The sequence below is a fragment of the Eptesicus fuscus genome, chromosome 5, assembly GCF_027574615.1.
Source record: "Eptesicus fuscus isolate TK198812 chromosome 5, DD_ASM_mEF_20220401, whole genome shotgun sequence".
Lineage (NCBI taxonomy): Eukaryota > Metazoa > Chordata > Mammalia > Chiroptera > Vespertilionidae > Eptesicus > Eptesicus fuscus.
Window position 1 is genome coordinate 59,936,973 of NC_072477.1, and position 26,142 is coordinate 59,963,114.

A 26,142-nucleotide genomic window follows, 5' to 3' on the forward strand; every position below is an offset into this window, starting at 1 on the left:
TCTATCACTGTACGCTTCCATCTGGCAATACTTTACTAACCTTTGTTTTCTTACTGCTGATATCTGAAATGAACAGAATTATTTTCTTTGGAAAATGTTCAACAATTCAGCATTTTTATTAGTCAGGTCACATTTTCACTTGTTTTCCTCAAGTTATTTTTACTTAGTGAAGTTTTGCCAATAATCATAAGGGGGATACTCTGATAAATGTCAGTATGTCACAAATATGAATACTATTATTTAATATGAATGTGTGTCTATATACCTGTACACCTAAAACTCTATGAAAATGTAGAAATATTTCCTTGAGCATTTATCTGGTTGGCAAACTGGAAAATTCCAGTCTCCCAGGAGTTAATGCTTTACCTTTCCTCTCTGACAAACAAGTCTAAGAGGCAAAGCAAGAGTACAAATGCTCTTCGGTGACCTTCATCTCCCATTCAGCATTAATGGTGAACACAAACTGCTTATTGAACTTAAAACTGACATAAAAAATTATATAAGAGAGGGGAAACATGCTTACCGATTCCAGCTTCTCCAACAATCCAGGAGAGGCGAATGAAGAGCATGACACCCCAGATGTTCAGCATGCACCTTACCTGCGGATGGAAGGATGTTGAAAGGGACATGAGAAGTGATAGTGCGGCAAACCAGGGCTTTGTAACCCTGGTGTTCAGGCCTTGTTAACAGTCTACTAGAACACTGAATGGATCATTCTCATTTGTAAACAGAGGAGCTTTCTCACCAGCACACCTTTCACCCATCCAAACTTCACAGCACCGGATTTATCATCTTCTTCTTTGTTTTCATCTTGTTCATCTCCAGGCATCCCATCACCGTTAGCAACCCTGTCAGTTGAACCTGGGGCCACTGCCACATTCTGCATTTTTACAGAGAGCAAAAACACAGTATACGGTCAACAAACACACATCTCCATAAAAATTTCAGAGCAAATCAAAACAATGGAAATAAACTCTTAGACAAAAAAAAAAATAATTCTAGATATTTTAAGATAATTAATTTCTGCCCTGGGAAGCTGAAGGCACTAAGACTACTGGTGTGGTGAGCAATCTGGGCAGTTCTTCTACTGGTGAGAATATTATCTTACAGGAAAATGACAGAACACAAAAGGAATAAAAGAGAGAAGGGATGCAATAAAAGGAGGAAGGTCTATCAAGAGTGAATGGGGATCTTTAAGAAGACTTGGTAAGAGGACCTGAAAGTTAACCTTCCTTACTAAAACAGAGTACCTGGCCTTTCTTCCATTATTCTCTCTGGGATTCATTTTATTCATCTAAAATAATAATGATAAAACTTCTCTACTCATGTCAGAGTATCTTTAAGAAGATTCAATGAATGGATAGAATTTTTTTCTTTTTAAGAAAAAGGTTTAAAGGCATCGTATGGCTACAAGAATGCTATTCCTGTAGGGAAAATTTCTTTTCGATGAGATATGCCTTTGCCTGAGAACTGTGGGCTGTGCTATTAGTATTGTACAGAAGGAGAGAAGTCTCACAATTAGAAAGATTGGCTGAGTGTGAAATGAGACATAGTATAAAAAAGCTTAAAATCTTTATTTATTTTTTAAAGTTTATTTTTCCTGTGGCCTAACTTTGAAAAAGACCTTCCTCATTAGTAGAAAGTCTCTGAATTCATTGGGGGAGGTGGTAGCTCTGTTTCTCTCAGAACAACTCCCTAATTTCTCTTTTAGGTATGACTTTTATTAACTTCAGAAGCATCCACTTAATTTAGCCTACCTGACACCTACCTGACTCTAATGGTTAAACTATACCCCATTGTGCTTCCCAAAATCAATCTTTCCCAGTAAGGGTTTTGAAACCATTAAGGAAGTCTTTTAATTCAGCACTTAATTATCATTATTAAAGAACAACTTTATTTGTTTAAATGTTTTAAATTTATTTAAGCCTAGAATGATATATTCTGACATTACCAGCTAACAGGTCTTGAACAAGGGTATCCCCCGCCCCCTAAAATGGAACCGGCATGAAATAAATATTCCATATTAATTATAAGAACCTTATTTGGGGGCCATCGGAGTTCTTGCCCTCGCCATGCTCAGGGATTCTTGATGCTTGAGCTTTGGTGTACCATTAGCCTACACACTGTAAACTGGCTCTAATTTAGGCTGTTTATTCAAAATGAGTTTGACTTCTTGTCTCCTTCTTCCAGCATATTTTTTTACTTCTCTATGTAAGTGAGGATATTTCCCAATTTTGTTCTCGCATAAGACTTTTTTTCATGATGCTAATGTGACACTTGGGCAGCCAATGTAATATAGTACAATAAGAGTCATTGTATGTCAACTAAACTGAAAAGAAGATGCTGCTGTTGGTTACTTCTCCTCAATGACAACTATGGGCCTTATACATCAGGCTATTGATAAACACTATTGAATCCATAAAGGGGACTTGAAGGTCACCCGATATCTATCACTTAGGAGCAGACAACTTAGTTCCTCATCCGTTCTTGCTTCCTATTTCTTTTCTCTTCCTTCCCTATCGGGTATTCCCTTTCTCACGCTTTCCTTTGTACAGGCCACATTTCAAAAGGGAGAAGAAAGGAATAAATCCCAAGCCAGATTATTTTATTTAATGACATCATTGGAGGGGAAAGGTTGAATGAAGAAGGATACAAATTAATAGTTAAAATTTAGTTATGAATTATCTGGAGTATATATCTTAAGCATCCTTAAATCCCTATTTGCACAGATAATTGAAAGTCGACAGCAAATATTTACATCAATGTAAGATATGGATAAACGAAGTCTATGGAAGTAGAGGCTGAACTAGGTGCTGTATTCCAGCCACAAATGCAAGTCATGCATGTAATTCACAATTTTTCAGTAGTTAATTTTAAAAAAAGTAAAAATAAATTAGTAAAATAACATGGGTTCAGATATGGATCCTTAAATTTTAAAAATATACTTGATTTCTGCAGAATATCGTATTTCTAATACTTGCAATGTAAATATTCGTTAACAGCTGTGGAACCCCACACAGTAGAGGGTGAAACAGTTGAGGTTGTTCTCCAGTCAATTAAAATTTCAACTTCTCCCTGAAAGGATTCTACAAACATAAGGCAGCTGAGTGGGTCAAATGTAACTTTCATTTTCTACAATTGGAAAATCAATGAGAACAGGGAATTGAAAAATGTGTTAAAATGTCCATGACAGTTGAAGAGATTATTTAGTTAGGAGATTCATTTATTGATTTAATTTGAGAAAAAACTTTGAAAGTTGTCAATAATCTAGTTAATCAAGATCCCATGGCCAGATTAAGAAGTACAAATTGCCAATTATAAAAATAGTCATGGCGATATAAAGTACAGCATGAGGACTATAGTCAATAACATTGTAATAACTATATATAGTGTCAGATGGGTGATCACTTCATAAGGTGTATAAATGTCTGAGCACTATGTTGTACACTGAAACTAATATAATACTGTATGTCAACTATAATTGGAAAATAAATTAATTTTTAAAATTGTTATCTAAATGTTAATATGCTTTGGAAAAAAAGATCCCATGGCCAGCCCATCAGCAGTTACTCATTCAGGGAGAAGGCAATTTCCTTTTCCTGGATTAATTGGGGATCCCATGAGACAAAGCCTTAATCACTTGCTTTACAAAGGCAGTCTTGGGAATAAAACCCATGTTTTATGATTAAACCTGAACTTGAGGGTCTGGTCCAGGAAATTGCTTTGCTCTCTGATGAACTCTGAGGGTAACTGTGACCCTTAGATCTGGATTAATGAGAATACCAATGGCTGTAAAAAAATCTTACAAAGTAGGTTAAAGGATGAATAGAATATTAATATTTCCTCTTAAATGAACATATATTTCTGATTGATGCCCTTCTAGTCACGTTTAATAGTTCTTCAACTTATCTCTCTATATAAAGCAAAAAGAATCTTCTATAGGACATGTCAGGGAAATCTCATATATGGAAATTAGTAAGGCAATAATTTTCTCAACTATTCCTAAATGAAGTCAATGTAGGATGTATAACCCTCCCTTAGGTAAATATGTTCAACCTGCTAAAGTTTCAAAATTTTAAATATATTTATACCTTAGAGGGGGGAAAATCCTTCAATGTATATATTTCTTCTATTGACTTTAATGGTCTGATAGTAAATTTATAAGTACAGAATCTATTTCCATTGCTCATTCCCAGAGTTGAGAAACTGCTGCACCATATAAACTAGAAGACTTGGAATACAGTTTGGGCTATGCAATTAATTCAGGGTGTGTCCCCGCAGCGAGTTACTTAACCTTTCCTGGATATGGCAAATGAGGATACATCCACTGGGTTTTCTGAAAATCTTACTTTGAAGTAGTTTACTTGAAGGCAAATTCATTTTTCTATGTTTGCCATCTTCCTGTTCTGACATGGCAAAGCAAAACTTGGTTTCTCTTCTTAATAAATGCCTTGTTTGCAAGCCCAAACAGCAATGATGATAAAGTACTGAACAGGACTTTGGGGGAGGGTTTGTGGGTGCTTGGTGGCTGTGGCAAGCAGACTCCTGGCTTCTGCATGTTCTTGGGACCAACATCTCAAAGACTAATAAAAGTTTTATGCTTGCTGCCTGGAACCAGTTTTTTCCCTTCATTCTTGGGAGTTAATTTGTTTGTTCACACTCCATTACCATAAATGATGACCCACAACCTTTATAAATGCATTTTAAATTGCATAGCTTTAGGGAATGATTATTTATTTACTAAGAGTTTTTACCTGTGCATTAAGGATTCAGAGAAGTTAAAATAAAGTGCATTAAAAAGAAAGACCATTTGATAACAAACTTTGTTCTGCTAATACTAATAAAGTAGTAAAGCTTCAACTGTACACAGATTAAGGGGTAAATGAAAAAATTGACATATTTATTCTTTAAGTTCTAACTAGATATGTTTTCAAGTTTTTAGCCTTTAATCTTGCGATAGTAGAAACTTTATACCATCATTGAGAAGTAGTTTCATAAATATTTAGGCCTACATGATATCCTCCTCATTATTTTAAAATATTTTTTATTATTGAAATATTTAAACATATGCAATGATAAGGAGAATAATATATCTCATGTACCTATCATTCAGCTTCCACAATTATCAACATGTGTCCAATATCATTCCCCTAGACCCGTGGTCGGCAAACTGCAGCTCGCGAACCACATGCGGCTCTTTGGCCCCTTGAGTGTGGCTCTTCCACAAAATACCACGGCCTGGGCGAGTCTATTTTGAAGAAGTGGCGTTAGAAGAAGTTTAAGTTTAAAAAATTTGGCTCTCAAAAGAAATTTCCATCATTGTACTGTTGATATTTGGCTCCGTTGACTAATGAGTTTGCCATCCACTGCCCTAGACCTCTCAGACTGCTGTCACTGGATTGTTTTAAAACTAATTCCTAAGGATCAGATAATTCCTAAGGTTCATTTCAGAATTAAAACAGCAACAACATGATTCTAATCACATTTGTATATCATAATAAACAATATTATTATGTTATTATGTTTGTACATTTCTAGCCCTTTGTGATAAAGGGGAATATTTTAAATTGTGAAAATAAACAAAACAAAACAGAAACAGACTCATAGATACAGAGAACAAATTGATGATTGCTAGATGGGAGGGTGTGGAGGATGGTGAAAAAGGCGAATGGTATTAAGGAGTACAGACTGCCAGTTATAAAGTTAGTCATGGGGATGTAATATGATAGTATATATATAGTCAATAATATTGTAATAACTGTAAGGTAATATCCTGGTGATCAACCATAAGGCATATAAATATCTAATCACTATGTTATAGACTTGAAGCTAATGTGATATTGTTAACTATAAATAAAAATAAAATTTAAAAAAGGAAATAAAAAGAGGGTTTTTTATTGTTCTAAAAGTTACTATAGACTATGCCTCTAACTCATACCAATGGAACAATTTATAGTCACAGTATTTTTACTACATCTGAAAAACACATGGCTCACACACAAATGGTCTTATATTTTTGATAACTTGGGCCAACATAGAGCTACATGTGATTAAACCATAATAAACTAGAATAAGAAAATGAAATGATTCTTAGTATTTTCTAAGTATATTTTAAGGGAACTCCTACTCCACTCACCATCTATCACTGAACAATTTATAATGGAAAATTAATCTTTTTTGTTTGTTTGTTCCCATAGAGTATTTTAATAGTAAGAGCTCCCAGGTATGGCCTTGGGTACTACAAACTCGACAGGTATTAGAATGAGCCCTTATTTGCAGTTTAACTCCAACAAATATTTTAGGGGTAGCTTCTGGTCATCCCTGGCCTTTAAGGCATTTATTACCTCAATTTTAATGTCTATTTTATTTGCTTGGCGATATTTCTAATAACCCCAATTTGAATGTTAAAACTCCAAATTTGAACTTTGAAACACTTTAGACAAAGTTGTTTTATGGGGAATGCATTTGTACATTTTGTTTGTCCTTTTACAGAAGATAAGCATTTCTACATTGACTTCTGTGGTTTAATGCTTAACTTGACTACATATCCTTTATTTCTACCCATAGCAATGCCATTTGACTTATAAAACTTTAAAATCTCTTTAACTCGCTTTATACAGAAGCTCTTGTAAATAAATGGCTAATAAAAGCTTTTAATGGTGACAATGAAAATTGAGATCTGCAATTAATTCTGTAGGGGAAGCAACATAATGTCTTGGCACAGTCCCCAAAATAAGAAGGAATTGGGGTCTCCTGCTCAACCCATCATGACTGAGGTGTGATTTCTTCTTTGTGTCCAAGTTCCAACAAATTCCATTGCCATGGAATGAGCCGAGGCAAAGGACTATGGGAGAGTAGGCTGAGGATGAAATATGTAATAAAGAGCATTGGCTCTGCAGTCATGTAGGCATGGGTTCAACTTATCAGCCATGTGACCTTTAAAATAAAAATAAATTTTAAAAAAGGAAATAAGAGGGGTTTTTGACCTTGGAAGTTTTGAGTTCTCTAAGTCATTGTTTTCTAAGGTCCATAGGATTTTATAACACTTTCACCAGCTATAAAATAAAAATAATAGTAGTACCTAACTTGAAGAGTTGTTATAAGGATTGAATGAGAATTTGTCAAATGTGAGCATTCTGCTTGATATATAAAAATTCTTAGTAAAAAGTTTATTATATATCAGAGTCACACTTAATGCTTTTATTCATAAATTTTTTTAGTTGCTAACAATCTAATGACTCATATATGAAGTCATTCTATTGACTTTGTTTAGAATCAGTTTCTAAACAGTTGGTTTCCTTAAGAATAATATTTTTATTTTTATAGTATTTTATATATTTCATAGACAATTTATTTCAATGACATGAGAACAGTGATTTTGCTGGAAAGGCTATGTATTTTCCTGATTCCTTTGTAATTATGTTTTTTCTGAAATGCTAACAATGGTAGTTAGTAAGGCTGAAAAGGAGTTCCATGAAGAGATGGCCATAAGAATTATGGTGGATACTAAAAGTGGGATTGTTTTTACAAAGTAAAAATACTAAATTAACCTTTGCTAGATGTATAATATAATGATCATTATAAATGTTTTGATATGGGAAGATCTCCAAAGTATATTTTTTAGTGAAAACAACAGAGTCCAAGAGAATGTGTAAAATATGTCCTAATAAATGTTTTAAAAAAAGAATATGGACAGAAAATTATATATATATATTAGTATAGGCATAAAAAATTTCAGGATTTATAAGAAACTCTCAGTAATAATTCCCCTGAAGAGAATAACTAAAGCTTTACATTAGATAAGAGATAGTTCATTACATATATTTAGTACTTAGTAAATATTGGATCGGTGTATATTTTACTTTTTAAATAAAAAATTTAAATTAGCTAGTATAAAAATTACCATAATTATTATTAACATTTTTTTAGTTTTTATCCATTGGAGGCAATATGCTAGACTTTATATGCATATAAACATTAGTATTCACAAGCATCTTGCAAGATCAGCTGAAGTTATGTAGCTTGTATAATACTGTAGAGCAAGTAAGGGATACAGGACTCTTTTTTCCTGCTTTTAATTAGAGTTTTTATAAATCCTTAATTCATAATCACCAGTAGAGGCATTTAACTCTTTACTATACAGAAAATAAAAACGATTTCTTCAACTATGATTGCAAATCATTGGCCTATCAAATTCTGTCAATATCTACTCCTACTAGAATTTCACTTAAGATTGGTACTTAAAACAAGATCTTTCAAACTTATTTTTTATTTTATCGATTAAGACAAACTTGTATTTATTTCTGACTTGGGAATTATAACCACAACTAGCACAAAATCCAATTGGTTTCTGACTAAATATGTTTTGCCATTTAGTATAAATGTACCATTCTTAAGTGGCTTTTTAAAGTAATATAATAATGGGTACAAAAAGATCACCAAACAAGTAATATGTCAATTACTTTCCACTTTTAAATTAAGTAAACGCTGTCACTTACAATGTTTTTGTGTACAAAGATCTGTGACATATCTGAGTATTATATAATGTTTACTCTAGTTGTGATTTGAGAAACTACCATAAAAAATGTCAAGGACCACAAGGAGGTGGCAGTAGAGTTACATTACATTACGTTGCAAGTCTTCATCTTTTATTTGGGGGTGTGGGGTAGAGGAAAGCCTGGGAATAGTAGCAGCAAATTCACTGGGAAGGAGAGAGGTGAACTGAAGAAGGCACTGCTAATGTCTTGCAATCAAAGGATATCACAGGGTAGAACACATGGGGAGGCAGACTTGTCCCTACAACTTCAGTGACCCTGCAATGATCCTGGCTACAAGAATGTGCCCACTGTAGTTGCTGTGGTTGTATTTAATTCTGCTCCCAAGTGGCTCAGTGGATACTTGTGTATGATTTAATCAAAATGAAGTACCTTAGATAAGTAAGGGTCAAGTCCATACAAAGAGTAACTTATTGCTGTACTAATTCAGAATGATTAGTCAGGGCATGGGGCCTAAACCTAACTTTTAATTTATTTAATTTGCCATTCCTTTGTAGCTGAGAAAAAGAAAAAAAAAGCTTTGAGTCAAAGTTAAGTCCTCAGTCTCATTTTATCTTTCCAAAAAGAATATGATAACCCAGCTATCACATCTGTCAAATGCAGCTATTGCATTTCTACTGAATCAGGTGGTCTTTTTTAACAACGTCGTTCCCTCTGAGTTATTCTTCCTGTGTATAAAGATTTACATGTTACGGCTTTAGAAATTGTAAATAAGCTACTCTTTTCTCTCCAAAATTTCAGTCCTAATAAAAATGTGAGTTTACTCCATTTCCTTTTTAATAGAGTTAAAATTTATTTTCTTTTATTGTAAGTTGGGGAAGGGGGTGAATGAGAATATTTAAATTTTGATCACAATTTTATGAAGGAGCAGCTTTAAAAATTATCTTGTAGAGTGTGGTGAAATGGGATTTCAGGTCTTTTTAAAGAGGATGTTGGCTCATTTTACTACTTCAGAATAAATTGAAATTTCTTTATAATGCCCTAAATTTCTCTTTCTACCCCTCCCACATCTTGGAAACCCCTTGTACACTCTTTTCTCAGCCTTCTTTTCCCTCTTTCCTCTCCCTTTTTTCTCTTCTCCTCTCCTCTTCCTCAAATAGAAAAGGAAAGTGACACCTTGGTCTGATTTCAAATTGCCCTATTCTCAAAAATCTTCTGGGGGAGTTGTCATTTTGTATGACATTGCCACATTGCTAACTCCTCTTGATTTAGCATTAATATCTCAGAGAATCTAAATCATATTCCTATAAAGAAAACAGCCACGTAACAAAGTGTTGCAGATATAGTACAGAGAACAAGTCAGGTTTGGTGGGGAGAGGAGGCTCTGTCTCCTTTCACCTCCTCACCGCCCCCAACCCTCCCCCCAGACCCCCCTGGCCCCACCACCAAATCACTCAGTCTCTGGTTGTAGAACCCAGAGTCAGGGACCTTATACAATCACGGGAAACAAGTTTTGGAGATGGGTTTCCTTGGGAAAAGAAGGATGAGCAGAAACTAAAAGGAACTTTTCACCTTTACTAGCATCTTTCATGAGATCAGCATTCCTAGAATCCCAGAGTAGGTGATCATTTAATAATTAAAAAAAAATTGTTGAACGAATGAATGAATATGAAAGAAATTGTTCCAACCAATTTTTTCCCTCATCTCAACACTTGGGCAAGAGTAAACTATATTTGGATATGTGACAGTTAATTCTTCTTCTTAGCAAGTGATTATATCCACAAAGAATGATATTCATTCCCAAATGTGTTCCAGAAGAACAGGAAGATAAAGTGCATCAACATATCTTAGAGCAGGTTATGGAAGAAGAAATCGACGAAGCTTACACATGATTTGCTACAAGATTAGAAAAAGTGCTGCCTTATGTTTCTGGCAGATTTGGGAACTGTGGCTATATTCCTTAAATAATAAAAAGTTTAGCCACATCTGCTGCTTCTGTACTTAAATTTAATTTAGTTACTTTTATATGTTTAAGTGCACTCGGGAGCCTCAGGCAAAGCTTTGAAGAGGAAGGGATAACATGTTGAATCTTATAAATCTCTGCTGTCTCTTTAAAGAATATGGAAAATACCCATGTGCACTAAAGGCTGGTACCACAGAATTAACTACAGCAAGCACCAGGGATTTTTTTTTTTTTTTTTTACAACTGTTGTAGTAGAAGCATTCATCCTAAGGTGAAATCGGCTTAGTATTCAGTTTGACATGTTTAACCAAGTGTGAATCGAGTAGACTACAATTGTAAACAAGCTAGGACATATTGCCTAACTTTCAGAGTCCATTCTCCAGTTTTCTTTCCTCAGTCAGCAAACATCTGTGACACACGTTTGTGTATTTTCTGCTTATTGGGAACGAGGGACAGCCGTGAAAGGGAGATGGACAGTTTGGAATAGACCTCGTCATTGGACGCTTCTACATTCCTAGAGCTACTGAAGAACAGGAAATCGCCTGAAGGAGGAAGGGAGGATACCTGCTTGTTCTCTTAAACTTACCTTTGCAAGTTGCTCGTGAATTTCAAGCAGGCTGGGTCGATTGGCCTTGGGCCCACTGAGGCTGCCGGTGTTGCGATAGTACTCGATCTTGGGGACAGCATCCATGGTGTTGTGGCCAAAGGTTTGTAGGTAGTATGTGTTTGTGTGAGAATCATAAACATGAAAACTAGCATCTGTCTTAGTAGTTTCTCCATTTTGGAGGAAATTGTCATAGCACTCCTGTTTCCCAGGCCTAAAGCTGATTCTGAATCTGGTCTGGGCTTCATCCCCAAAAGAGGTTTCCTCATAATGTGGAGGGTCGCTGTTATCCGCTGCCGCACTGCTCTCAAGGCCCTCATTTATGACATTAACTTGAAAGCGATTGGTATTACTGGGCGCTGAGTCCAGAAATACGTTGGAAGAATTGTTCAGTGACATCTTCCAACTAGATTTTTTTTTTTTTTTGGCGGTGGGGACTCAGCTATTTACTTTATTATTGCTTTTTAAAAAAATTTATATATTTCTTCCTCAAAATAAACACTAATGTGTTTACATTAGGGAGCTCCTGGCTTTTGTTAGAAGAGCTCAATAAGTAGATTCTTGATGTATTTCCTATTCAATCTTCACATTGTTCTTCAAAGCTGTCAATGAAAAAGAAAATTAAATTTGGTTCAAGTAATAGAAATATATTTAAGTAGGAATGGGGGTGTGAGGAAACTGTTGTTTCACAAGACATATCTTTTTGAGTTAATTTCATTAAAAAGTGCCTGTCCCGGAACCTTGATCACCTGAGTAATTAAACCCCATGATAAGTAACTGGGGATTTAGCAAACCGAGTTTCCAATAGAGTCATTAAACTGTTACCTGTGTTTGTAGTGATTGCTTAGACTCTGTGCAGTTGGATTCAATAAGAAAAGATATAACTACTATTTAGTACAGTAAGAGCTGATGAGAACATTCTTAGCCTGAAACAGTTCATCGACAGTACTAAATGTTGAAACTGCAAGGCATTTTTTGATTGATATCTATATAATTAAGTGATAAGTAAAATTTAAAAATATTTAATCTTCGAAAAGTATATTCTTGGTAGATTTTAAAAAATATGTCCTGTCAAGACGATGTCCCTCTAAATGATGAGCTTTTTCACTTGCCTTCAAAATGTTTGATTTGCTCAAAAATTTGTATGTTTTACAAATACTATTATAAAGTCTTTAAAATAACACATGATTAATCAGGGTAAGGACATCAATCACAGTCCTCAGTAAAATCGTGTTCGATATTTAGGTTAAACAACCATGCTTCTCTGGTTCCCCTTAATTAAATATTCTGAATCTTCACTGAGAAGCTTATATGTGACTTTTAGATAAGCAGAGTGTTGACTCATTTTCAAAATCCATGGTATAACCCCATCTTAGCGCATTCTTTCTTTAGAATAATATCCTTTTATTTATACCTTAAAATTTGTCTTTTCCAAGTAAGTTTTAGAAAGATAAATACAAAATCTTGTCTTTCTCCTGAAATTAATAAAACTATTTATTTGAATTTAAAAAATTTCAACTTTCAAGTAACCTCTCCTGGGGAAATTCTAAGCGACTCTGTTGTCTCTTCAGTTTTTATGGAATATCCCACTTCTCTTTATAGTCCTTGATATCCTTACCCTTACTCCACTCTTCAGAATCTACTTTATGCATAATATTAAGTGGCATTTACCCTGCCCAGAAATGTTTAACTCACCACCAGGAGCCTTTTCTCAGGAAGCGTAACTTGCTTCAGCATCACCCAGGCATATATGGGGCACTTAGCTTTCAGCTCAGAATCTTAGCCTTCTTCTTATTGGTTAGAATCTTCCTTGAAAGAGATGACTGAGCAATGATTGGCCTGGAATAATTACAGTAGGTCCCGCCCAGTCATTAGCCCTGAGGAACCGTAAGTACTACTTCAAATAGTAACTACTAGTAAACCATTAATCTTTTTAGGTAGAAAGTAAAATAAAGTTTCTTTAATTCATAAGGGGAGTTGTGTTACTCAACAGCAATTATCCAACAAAATACGAGCAGTGCTTTAGTTGTTTGGAACTAAATAAATTCAATCCCATCTTCTTATTTCACATGATTCTTAGTGACCTTCTAGTGTTTGGCATGTGCAGAAAATGTAGTCCTCCAGAGATAATTTCTATACTTTGTAACTAGAAAATGCTATTTGAGATTATTTTATCTTGCTTATCATACCTATTACTTTGACTCTTCTCTTCATGGGAAGTGAGCAGATTGAGAGTACAGTCGATGATTTATTGCAAATATTCCTATGCAGTAGGAAAACAATTTCCAGAAGAAATCAAACTGTAGGTAAGTTTCCCAGTGGCACTGCTAAATGACCTTTTTGTCTCCCTTTGGGAAACATTTTATCAAACTCGGATTTTGAGTTTTGTAGAGGGAGAGGTTTGGCTCACATCTGGGAGGTGGTAATTATTAAGACAGCACAAACAATTCCTCCCTGCAGGTTCTGTCATGGTTTTCAGTTGCGAAGATTGAATGAGTCCTCCTGGTGTTTTATCCGAAACTATGCAAGAGAGTTCCAGTTGCCTGAGCAGCATGGCTGTGGTGTGATACAGGGAGTGAGAGCAAGTCTCTGGAGTCAGAATGCTCCCTTCCATCCTGACCCTGCCACTTCCTACCCGTGTGATCTCCGGCAAGTTCCTCGGTCTCTTTCTGCCTTTATTTTCTCATCTGTAAAACGCAGTTGTGGATAATAGTGTTACCGACCTTGTTGTGGAGTTATTGTGAGGAATAAATGAGTCAATTTGTGTTTATACTTAACGTTCGCTTTTACTATTTGGGCAATATTTTCAATTGGTGACTTTTACTTAGCCACATCCAAGATTCTGGGGTGAATCATTAGAGAGTGAGATAGATCCTATGCCTACTAAAATAGGGAGAAACAGATGCCAGACTGTATAAAGGGGACTAGAGGTACCTAAGTAAAGCCCCTTCGATGCTCTTAGTCAGGTATCATGCTAATCAGTCAGGCTAATATATGAGGCTGTACGCTATATAGAGACAGAATTGCAAGTATGTACCTATAACTCCTTCTGCTCTCAAAATGCTGCTGGGACAAGGAATTTAACTGCTTTACAAAGAGTTCTGACTCCCCAAATAGAAGGCAGTCGGGCATAGGAATTAGTCACATTTCAGATTCAGCTAGGTGGGGCTGGTTATTTAAATCAGTTGAGATGAGGCTGAAACCGAAAACAAGTCCTGTTCACTGGCCTTGGACAGGCTGTGGACTTACTTGCAGTTACTTCTGCCCCCTCCAGTCTCCTTTCCTTCAAATGTTCCCCCAATACCTGCCCCTTTCAGGAGCCAACCTATTTCTCTCTTTCTTGTTTTCTTCGGGGGGAGGGAGTACAATGGACACTTACTTATTATATTCCGTGTCCCAGATATGGTGCCAGGCAGGTCTTTTGTTGTTTGCTTTTGCTTTTGCATTTTTACTGTGGTAAAATACACTTCACATAAAATTTACTGCCTTAATCATCTTTAGTTACACAGTTCAGTGATATTAAATACATTCACATTGTCGTGAGACCATCACCACCATCCATCCCCATAACTCTTTTCATCTGGCAAAAAAAAACACACCCTATATACCTATTAAACAATAACTCCCTATTCTCCCCCACCCCCATTTCCCATTCTGTTCTTTTTTTTTAATGATTTTTGACTACTTTACTAATAAGTACCTCATATAAGTGGAATCACACAGTATTTTCCTTTCTGTAAATGGCTTATCTCACTTCGTATAATGTTCGTAGGCATATTGCAGAATTCCCTTCCTTTTCAAGGCTAAATAATATTCTATTGTATATATTTACCACAATTACTTACCGTTCATCCTTTGATGGACACTTGGGTTGTTTCTATATCTTAGCTATTGTGAATAATGCTGCTATAAATATGGGTGTACAAATATCTTTTCGAGACTCTGTTTTAAATTTCTTGGTCAAAGACCTGAGCAGTAACCATATTTGTAAGATCTGTAGAAGTATGAGGACAGTGTTGGAGTGCAGCAGAGTGTTTCCAAACAAGGATTCTGACATTAGATTGCCCAAGTTCAATTTCTAACACAACCATTCCCTAGCTTGGTGATCTTGGGAAGTTAGTCTCTCTCAACTTCAGTTTCCTACCTGTAAAATTGAGATAATAAAGTGAAAATAGTAATACTGAACTCAAAGGATTGATAAAAGTACCAAATCACATAATAAATGGAAAATACCTAATTTAGTATTAACTCAGTAAATATGTCATTCTTTAAAAAATATATATATATATATATATATATATATATTATTTTTTATTGATTTCAGAGAGGAAGGAGAGAGAGCGAGAGAGAGATAGAAACATCAATGATGAGAGAGAATCATTGATCGCTGTCTCCTGCATGCCCCCCCTCCCCACTGGGGAATGAGACCATAACTCGGGCATGTGCCCTTGACTGGAATCAAACCCAGGACCCTTGAGTCCGCAGGCTGACACTCTATCCACTGAGCCAAACCAGCTAGGGCTATAAGTTATTCCTTTTTTTGGTATGTTTGGCAGTGTTGTATTCTCAAGTGATACAAATATTTTTAAATTTATTTATCTCCTGCTATTCCTCCATTCATTGATTATGGAGAATCAGAATTTTATAGTTGGAAAAGATTTTGGAATTATAGAATTCTATATTTTCACTTATCAAATAAAGAGAATGAAGACTGGAATTGAAAGTATGAGACAGAATTTTATAAAATACACTAAATAATTTACACTAATCCATTGCTTTTTAAGGTTTGGGAACCTTTATTACTATGACCAGTGAGGATAATAAATAATGATAGAAAGGTATGTTTAAACTGGGTTTTATGGTTCTCAAATTCCTTTCACATTCATCGTGTCACTTAGTTCTCTCAGCATTCCTACAGAATGGGCTTCTTTATCCTTGTTTTGCAGATGTTGAAAAGAAGTCTGCTTTAGGTAAATATCTAGGTCATAAAGCTTGTTTTGGGGTGGGCCAATATTAGAAATCATATATCTGAGTTTAAGCTCCTAAACTAAAATTTTTTTCATAACATCTTAAGTCCTCATTCATCTCAGATGTCTGGGTCGCCAGACATGTTTGTAGAGTTCATAGTACACTAGGATTGAAAGGGACATTAAGCATCCTCTAGTTAGCCTCTGCACTGAAGTCCACTGAGATTAGATGACTTAGCCCACTCGCACAGCTGAAGTGGTGGCAGGGCAGAGACTGGACTGCTTGTTCCTGGACAAGTGCTCTTTCCACTAGGTCACGCTGGAAACTCCCTTTTTTGTGCTGTTGGTAAAAGGAGAGAAGGATATTCTCAAGATCCATCCATGTTGCCCCAAATGGCAGTATTTCATCTTTTCTTAGGACTGTAGTATTCCATGGTCTATATGTACCATATCATGCTAAGAGAAATAAATCGGACAGAAGAAGTCAAGCACCATATGATTTCCCTCATATGTGGGATATAAACTGAAATTAACAATGGACAAACAAGACAAACAAACAAACAAAAACTCATAGACACAGACAACAGTACAGTGGTTACCAGTGAGAAAAGAGGGTGGGGAGGAAGTGAAGAGGAGAGGGGTCAAGTGTATGGTGATGGAAGAAGATTTGACTTTGGGTGTTGGGCACATATGTATCCTAAAATTGCACACTTGAACTCTATTTAATTGCATTAGCCAATGTCACCCCAATAATTTAATTTAAAAGGGGCAAGGAGGAGGAGGAAGTATCAGTTTGAAGCAGGTCTGGTTTGGATCTCAAGCTCAGGGGTTTTATTGTAGGAGATTCCAGAAGGAGAATAATTAGAAGGGTCAGGACACTGTGATAATTGGAGGTCTTCAGGGCCTGTGGCTATTTGTAGGTTTGTGTATTAGTTTTGTGAATTTTTTTTTCATCCGTGAATATTTTTGACCAATGGCTATTACTAGGAAAATCATATTTGATTTATCCTTGGGACCAGGGGTCCCTTATGTTTAAGACACCTGATTCTCTAATGTTAAGTGGGCTGGAGTTGGGAATGTGGAGAGGGTGTCATGGCATTGAAGAGGGGCAGAAGCAGGAAGCCTCTAGCAGAGTTCATTTGCACAAAAAGAAAGCAGGAATTTAAGGCTGATGTTTGAGATAAGAATAAAGATAGTATATATGGTTGAAGGATCCTTCTACTCTATTCATTAGACACCCCAGTATTAGGGGATAGAGGAAAGTGAGAAAACCCAACGATGGTTTATCATTTACACAGCAAGGTGGATAAATTAACCATGCACGTTTATTGAATTTAGTGAATGAAATGAACCTCTCTCCAGCAGCACACTCAAGGTAATTACAATTGTATTCACCATGTGTCTCAAGAGCACAACACTAAAAACCAGGAAGCTGGAACAGTCATGCAAGTGCATATTCAAATGTCCCTTTATCAAACTCTTCAACTTCATCTTCCCATGTAGAGGAAGGCATGCTACTATACGGGTCTAACAGGATTTTGAAGCATCTGATAATAAGAAGTCCCAAGAAAATACACAAAATCCCAACAAAAGCAAAGCCAGTTTTTTGCTCCAAAGTCAATGAGAAAGCTGATACTTCGTTGACACTCATCTTAGCTGAAGAGTTGCCACAGTAGGAACTACTCATTATTCACTGTCACATCGTTGTGGCTCTTGAGAATTCCAGCTGGAGTCACCTCTTGGCCTAGATACAAAATTGAAATCAGTTTAGTTTTATCAATGTGTGATATTGAGCAGGTAATTGTTTTATAAAATCTGGCATTTTTCAAGCCCTCTTGACTTAACTCACAAGACATTTGAAAACATCATTAGATATGAATCAGGATCAAATTAGCATTGGAGATGCTGCTTCTATTGTAGCAATTACAGAACTGCCTTTGTGGACACAGAAAACTGTAGCTCTGTATGCTCAATATAAAACCAAGTATGGCCCTAGCTGGCTCCAAAGGGTCGCTAGTTCGATTCCCAGTCAGGGCACAAGCCTGGAGTGTGGGCTTCATTCAGTAGGGGGCATGCAGGAAGCAGCCCATCGATGTTTCTCTCTCTCTCTCTCTCTCTCTCTCTCCCTCTTCTCTCTCTTCCCCTCCCTTTTCATTACTCTTTCTCTAAAATCAGTAAAAACATATTTTTAAAAAATCAAGTATGAAGGTAAATATGCAAATAATTAATCTTAAAAGCTTTTAATCAAAAGCATTGTGAGGTAAAATCTCTGCTTCTTTGACCCGGATTGTCATCTATTTTTTGCATGTGTAGATACAACCACATATAATTATAGAGTGTGAGCTGGTCACATTCTCTAAGGTCCATGTTACAAGGCCTATCTCTAGTGCCATTTTGTCTGATACAGATACTGATCTTTTTTTTTTTATTGACTTCAGAGAGAGGAAGTGAGAGGAAGAGAGAGATAAAAAGAAATATCAACGATGAAGGAGAATCATTGATCAGCTGCCTCCTGCATTCCCCCTACTGGGGATTGTGCCCTGACTGGGAACCAAAACATGCTCTCCTGGTTCATAGGTTCAATGCTCAACCACTGAGCTACACCGGCCAGGTGATTCTGACACTTTTACTGTCTTCTCTCTTTTTCCCTCCTTAGCTTTTAGACTTATGTTCATGTATTTTCTTTTCTACAACTACTCCACACACTAAATCTCAATTTGTTAAAGAGAGAAATTGTATTTTTAAAATTTTGTTTATAAGTGCAGTATCCAACATAGCAGCTTGCCGGAATCAAGCAGCAGTAAATGTGGACTATTAGCCATCTTTCCACGATCTCCATTAGCTTTCAGAACACCCTAAATAAACATAAAATTCAAATTAAACAGCATGGTTCCTATGAAAATGTAGCTTCAAGGCAAGCCCCTCAGTTCCCTCCCAACCAGATCCCACACCTAAACTTCTACTATTCTGAGATTCTGAAACTACAACAAAAGTGTTGGTAAAAAAACAAACAAAAATAAAAGTGTATGCTGAATTGAAGCAAAACAATTTTCCCATTTGATGTCTTAATGTTAATTAAATTAATTACCTTTAGAATCAGTTAATCAAATTATAGTGTAGACAGAGAAGCAGGGTCACAGCTGATCATTAGAAGAATTAAATCCTGTTAACTTGGCTCTTAGCCAGTGATTAATCCACTAGACCCTGTCATTCTTATTAAAACCCACCAACTGACCAAATAAACAAACAAAGGCTTTTTCTAGCGCTAGCAATAAAACACTCAACTCATTTGTCACTACTAATTAGAACATGGTATCTTTCTGCAAATAGTTACAAAATAGTCAAGGGGATGTAAAGTACAGCATAGGGAATATAGCCAATAATATTGTAATATCTATGAATGGTGCCAGGTGGGTACTGAAAAAATCAGGGGGAATACTTTGTAAAGCATATGATAGTCTAATCACTATGATGTATATTTGAAACTAATGCAAAATAATGTTAAAGATGAATGGTAATTGAAAAAAATAAAGCAAGGTATCTTCCTATTAAAGATACAAAAACCCTTATATTTTATATTATAATTTGTCTAACATCCTATCTAATAAAAGAGTAATATGCAAATTGACCATCACTCCAACACACAAGATGGCCACACCCATGTGGTCAAAGATGGCTGCCCCCATGTGGACACAAGATGGCTGCCACAAGATGGCCTGCAGGGGAGGGCAGTTGGGGGGACCAGGCCTTCAGGGAGAGAAGTTAGGAGGGACCAGACTGGCAGGAGAGGACAGTTGGGCAGGGCCAGGCCTTTAGAGGAGCACTGTTGGGGGGGACCAGGCCTACAAGGGAGGGCAGTTGGGGGGGACCAGGCCTGCAGGGGAGGGCAGTTGGGGGTGACAAGGCCTGCAGGGGAGGGCAGTTGGGGGGGGCCAGGCCAGTGGGGGGGACCAGGCCTACAAAGGAGGGCAGTTGGGGGTGACAAGGCCTGCAGGGGAGGGCTGCCAGGCCTGCAGGGGAGGGCACTTGGGGGCGACCAGACCTGCAGGGGAGGACAGTTGGAGGCGACCAGGCCTGCCTCCTGGTCAAACTCCCAGTTGAAGGGACAATTTGCACATTAGCCTTTTATTATCTAGGATGAGGGATAGAATTAGGCAACTAGTATAGTGGGCCATGAAAAGAGAGGCATCAAAGGTGATTCCATTTTATTAAGGCTGGATACTTGAAAGAAAGTGTTTTCTTTAAAAAAAAATAAATTGATTGGGTGACATTGGTAACATGAACATATAGGTTTCAGGTGTGGGTTTCTATGTTACAAGATCTGTATATTGCACCATCTGCCCACCACCCAAAATCAAATCTTCTCCTGTCACCATATATTAGGAGACAGTGTTTTCATTAACCAAAATATAAGCAAAGAGTAAATTTAGAAAGCAAATGAGTTTTTTTCTGAACTTAGTGAATTAGTGGCACACTTTAGACACTTTAATAGGCAGTTTTGAATAAATTAATCCAGATCATTTTGTCCAGCATAAAATTGCCAGTTGGGAGACTATCTTAAGGGCCTATTGTCAAGTAAAGTTTGTGTAAAAGAATGCATCCTGGGTGGAGAGAGTCAAATACATAGAAGCATCAAAACTTCACAGATCAAAATTTAAGAGATGGAAAGAAAGGAGTTTTGCCTAGAAAAAGAAAGATCAAGAAAGACGATAGCTGTATTCAAATATTTGAAGTGTGATCCTCTGGGATCTACTTGTTCTGGATTGATCTAGAAGGCAATTTTGTTGTAATTCTTTTAAGGTTCTATTTGCAGGTACTAGAAAGATTGAAGATGGAAGAAGCCTAGGAAAGAGCCTCAACAAACAATTCTCTTATGAGGAGAAAATCATATCTGTTTGTAGAGTCATATATGGAATGATCAGAAATACAAGGAAATCTGTAGTAGGAAGTTCCCCTGGAACAAAGGAGGCTAGAGTGTCTATAAGGTGTGGCTAAACTGTGTCAAATTCTGTAGTGGTAATGGGAACTGAAAAATAGGACACTGCCATTCATAATTTTTTCATCATTTAAAATTTTCAGTTGAATGTCCAAGAGGGACACTAAACTGAAGAAGGTTTAGGAGTGATGGGTAAAGAGAAAATGGGGTCAGGCCCTAAAGGAAACTTGACAGAAAAGAAGTTTTATTTGTACAAAAGTTAAAAGTACAGATCCTGAGATCATCAGACTAAGTACTTTCAAGAATAAGGATATGATTATACTGTATATTCAGTTTTAAAAAATAGACCTGAGTAAATTCACTTGGGGTTCAAAAGAACTATGACATCCCCATTTTTAATAAAAAATGTTGGGATGAGAAAGACAGATGTTTGGTAAATATCTTAAAAGGAAGAACTTAGACTTTTATATTAGCCCTAAAATTCTACCTTTTATTAAAATGAAAACAAAACACCAGTCAAGAAGAATAACTGAAAGCGTAGTATTCAAGGTTGAAGAAAGTCTGGCCATTGCTTGTCTACACAAGCAAATAAGTAAAATGTTAAGCAATTGCCTAACAGTATCTTTAGCAAATAGTTGGTCTTGGTAATTTAAGCCATATACATAGTAGTTGAAATACTACTATTTTCAGGCCTAAATTTTTCAAATCTTTACCCAAACTTTCCATGTTTCTTGCTCTGTGAAATGAATAATGTGAATTAACTTGGTGTCATTTCAACACCAAGTCTTAAAGTGTTTGAGAATATACTGCTAAGTATGCTGCACTTTGCAAGTTTCTTTCTTTTTCTAAATATATTTTTATTTATTTCAGAGAGGAAGGGAGAAGGAGAGAGAGACAGAAACACCAAATGAGAAAAAATCATTGATTGGCTGCCTCCTGCACGCCCCTCTACTGGGGATTGAGCCTGCAACCTGGACATATTCCCTTGACTGGAATTAAACCCGGGACTCTTCAGTCCACAGGCCGACACTCTATCCACTGAGCCAAACCAGCTAGGGCTGAGCTTTGCACATTTCTATTGGTATAGATAATAATATGACATAAAATCAATGTAATAATTAGATATTGTTAAAATAAAAAGAAGTCTTCAGTTACAACACTGATTTCTTCATAATTAATAAGTATCAAAAGTTACTCAACAACTCTGGATAAGCAATATAGTTTCAGTTTCTCTAATCCCTGGAAGAGATTGGAAAGCAAATAAAAATAAATCAGCATGTTCTTCCTGCTGCACAACAATCATTTTAATGCCTACCTCAAAAGGAATCTGTTTTACTGGGAAAGAGTACATGAGTGAAAAATGACAAAAATTTAGACCATGAAATTACAAAACCATGAATAAATTTTTATGAGAAAAAAATAGCTAAGAAATAAAGTTTCCAAAAGGGAGTAGAATGTTAAAATTGTATAGCAAAGTTATTTTAAACATGCTATACAACAACAACAAAAAGTGGGTAAAATTGTCAATATTGTACAGTTTAAATATCAGGGTCTATCTATATTATGATTAAAGCATTTAAATACAATTTTATAGTACTACTGCAAATGATAAAACATTGCCTCAAGCCATATTCACTGGAATAAGTATTTAGGCACCTTTAGAAATGAATAATTGAGTTGAAAACATCATTTCCTTCATGGAAATCGTCAGAAACTGCAATCTCTAAGTCCTGACAAGTCATAAGATTGGGCCAAGGGTATACCTGTAGATATAAAAAGGCCCAAATCTCACTGAGTTGCCTTGTAGTTATTAATCAATAAATAAAATATTTCTATGTTAAACCTTACAAATCATACCATCTTTAGTAGTCAAACAAAGATAACAGTATTTTTATACCTAATATATAGCATTTTATAAACATGACTGTTATGTGTGATGCTTATTTCTTCTATGAAATAAGTTTACTGATTGGAGGTATAAAATTTATTTTTCAGAAACAGATAGTTATTTAATTTGCATGCAGCATGTGCAATTGCAGAACCAATATTGAAAAGTATGTGCCCATTAAAAATAAAGAATCTCCTGTATTTTATTTTAATCAACAGGTTTTCCCCCATTTATTTATCTATTAATGATATTCCAAGCAGGAAATCTGAAATAACAGCTATTGTAGTGGAATATGATGTTTCTGGGTGAAAAGCATTTTGATATTGGTCATTAGATATGATAATCACTAATGGTAATAATATGAACATTCACAATTTCATAAAATGAGACATATAAGAAAAACCCAAGCTTAAGAAATAATGAATCTTCTCATACACACAGGTACAGCCCTCCCCCCCCCACTGTATATCAAGGTTATTAAATCCCATTAAAGCTAAAGAGGTAAAATGAAACATTATTGAGGCCACATCTGCACAGAGCTAGTTAATCGTTAGGAATGGAATATGTTGTAATCAAAGGAAAACCTTAAATTACAAACCCAGATGTCTTCATCATGATGAAGTGCACAAATTTCAGGCCTTCCCAGGGATCCAAAACCTTGGGATCTGCCAGAACCACCCCTCCCCCTTTCAGATTTCAACCTTAAGAGAATTCCCTTCTTAAGAGAATCTTTGGATAATTCCTCAAGGACTCTGATATTCGTTCCTTTCAGAGCACTGAAAACCTAGTCTGAAAATTCTCAAAATGTCTCACTAGAGAAACCTAGACTATCATAATCATTATGCCTTGTCTGTCTCCAGTTCTCTTTGGACATGCTAGACTGGAGAAGCATAGAAATCTACAAACCATGGGAGAAGCATCAGCACACTGCACACATACGTGCTCTTTTGTTTTGTGTTGCTTTTTCTTTTTGGCAGCAACAGCAGCAGCAGCAGAAACATCAGTGCTCTTCCTCCTTTAGAATTCGAACTCACCAGACCTGCAGGCTCCTTTCCCCCACCTCCTCTCCCTCTTCCTAGCTTCAGAAATACCAGAGAATGAGGACATGCTTCTTCTCATCTGGACCTGCACTGGCATCCTTCAGTTAATGCGGTGGGTAGGGGGAGAAAGTTACTTCTTGGCCAGGGTTGTCTCACCTTCCATGCTTGTTGCCATGGAGATGAAATCCAGCGAGTAGACTTAAGTGTTGGCAGGTTTGTCTGTGTTCGCTGATCTGTTCAGTGGTAATGTAAAAGGCATGTCCCGGGAACCTGCGTGGAGTCACAGGACCGTGGGTAGCGCTTTCCTGGCCTACCTGTGAAAATGTTATCTGTCAGCGAGAGGCAGGAGCCGCGGGCGCCCGCGAAGTACTTGTGTGTGCGCGCGCGAGTGTGTTTTGCAGGAAAATGTGCATGGATTTCTTCGATGTAGCAGTGTGCTAATATTTGCTGCGCGCGCGCGAGTGTGTGTTTGTGAGGGCTCTAAATTCTTACGTCTTTCTTCTCCTCCAATACGGGAAAGACGCGAGTGCAAGCTTTAACTGGGGACTGCATGCGGCATTTGGGGTTATTTCCCCCTGCTCCCCGTTTTCTCCACTACGCAAACCCAACCGCATCCCCTCCCTTTCTTAGGAGTTAGGTGCCTAGGCGCTGTCCGTAGTGCTGAAGCATTGCGTAGTAAAACCGAGCTCCCACTTAAGATTCCCAGCGAGGGAAGCTCTGATAAAACTCCAATGTGGTTTTGAGGCACGTTTCTAAACAGTGTTAAAGAATCCAAGCCCAAACAATATTGAAAGCAAAACAAAACAAAAATCTCTCATCTCATTTTTACTTAGGAGGTCTTGTCGTTCTCCAGACTCAGCTAGAACATTCCAATTCTATTCAAGTTTGGATAATGCATCCAGAACCTACAAGTTGTGAGCACCTGTAGATTTCCGAAACATTAATTATTGATCTTATGAGTGATTAAATTGTCAGCGTTTGGGGAAAATATAAATACAGAATTGGGTCATTGTTCATGTAAAAATAAAACACTGTAAAGGTGTGTTATAGTTTAATAATAAAGTGAAGACAAACTTTGTGGTCATTTGGAGTGTTTACTAATTAAAAAAATTTTAGGGTCTTGCAAAATATGGGCAATGTACAACTGGGAGTTCATAAAATACTTCATTAAAAACAAAAAGGTTATTCTTTTTCATTTAAAAGTAGTAAACGCCCTTTAATATAGGTGAATTGACTGCCCACCAAAGGCAAAAAAATAGGAGTATCTTCTTCCAGTAACATGATCATAGCTATGATTTTGACTTTTTTTAAAGCTCACTAAATCTATATATTTTTTTTGGTACTAAGTGCTAAAGAAGTGCCTCTTGAAATTTAATGTGAATATGAATCCCCTGGGGATATTGCTAAAATGCACATCCTCATTCAGCAAATGTGAAGTTGGGTCTCAGGTTCTGCATTTTGAACAATATCCTAGGGGATGCTGGATGTTGCTAGCCTCAGAGCCATGTTTCAAGTAGCAAGGTGCTGGAGATATCATATTCTGGAAATGCAGTCACTTATAGAGTATGGGAAAGGAGGTCATTTTCTTCCCTCTGTTATTCTATATATGTTTTCAGACTGTTGCAAGAATAGTCTATTGATGTAAATGCAGGGGTTAACCATTTTGTACAATATTAACAACAAACTTTATGAATTTGATTTATTTTGACAATGTCTGAACACAGGCTATATACTTTATTCCACTATTTCCATACTACGATTTTCAATAACCCATTCTCTTTTCAAACCCAGCTCAATGAAGCAGGACTAAGTTACATGATTCTACTGTTGATGTATGGGCTGCACTCCAAGAATTTATTGGAGACCTTGACTTGTAACGTATGACTTTAAATATGGCTCCATAGTAAATGCTCATGACACTGATTTTAAAAATCTGTGTCAAATATAATTTAAATATATAGAGATATGTTATAAATATAATTCTCACCAAGTTTAGAAAGTGGGATATAGCCATTGTTTCATAGATCATTTGAGTGAATGCTGATCTATTATATTTTGAAGGTTCCTCTAGATGGTTTTCTGGTATTTAAAAAAATCCACACCTCCATCAGTTGATGCAATGCTTTTAGTTAATTATTTTGAATTGATGCCAAAGGAAAGTTTTGACTATAAATTAGGTTCCTTGGTCATAGCGGGTGCATGACCTTGACCTTTTTTAAACTATATGAACAAGGGTGATACTCTATAAA

The 26,142-nt window shown here is 36.4% G+C and overlaps 2 protein-coding genes across 4 annotated transcripts in view; both read right to left on the reverse strand.

Annotated features, from left to right (window-relative positions):
• Nucleotides 1-11,461, reverse strand: part of SLC12A1 (solute carrier family 12 member 1) — an 85,116-nt gene extending 73,655 nt beyond the window's left edge. For all 3 annotated transcript variants that reach the window (XM_008143117.3, XM_008143116.3, XM_028147679.2), the window contains exons 1-3: nt 11,045-11,461; nt 746-880; nt 524-599 (exon numbers count right to left, since the gene is read on the reverse strand). In XM_008143117.3, the coding sequence (XP_008141339.2) occupies nt 524-599; nt 746-880; nt 11,045-11,461 (628 nt within the window). The remainder of the gene's footprint in view (nt 1-523; nt 600-745; nt 881-11,044) is intronic.
• A 6,009-nt stretch (nt 11,462-17,470) lies between these two features.
• Nucleotides 17,471-17,716, reverse strand: CTXN2 (cortexin 2). Its single transcript, XM_008143115.3, has one exon. The coding sequence runs from the start codon at nt 17,714-17,716 to the stop codon at nt 17,471-17,473; it is 246 nt and encodes an 81-aa protein (XP_008141337.1).
• Between the last annotated feature and the right edge of the window lie 8,426 nt (nt 17,717-26,142).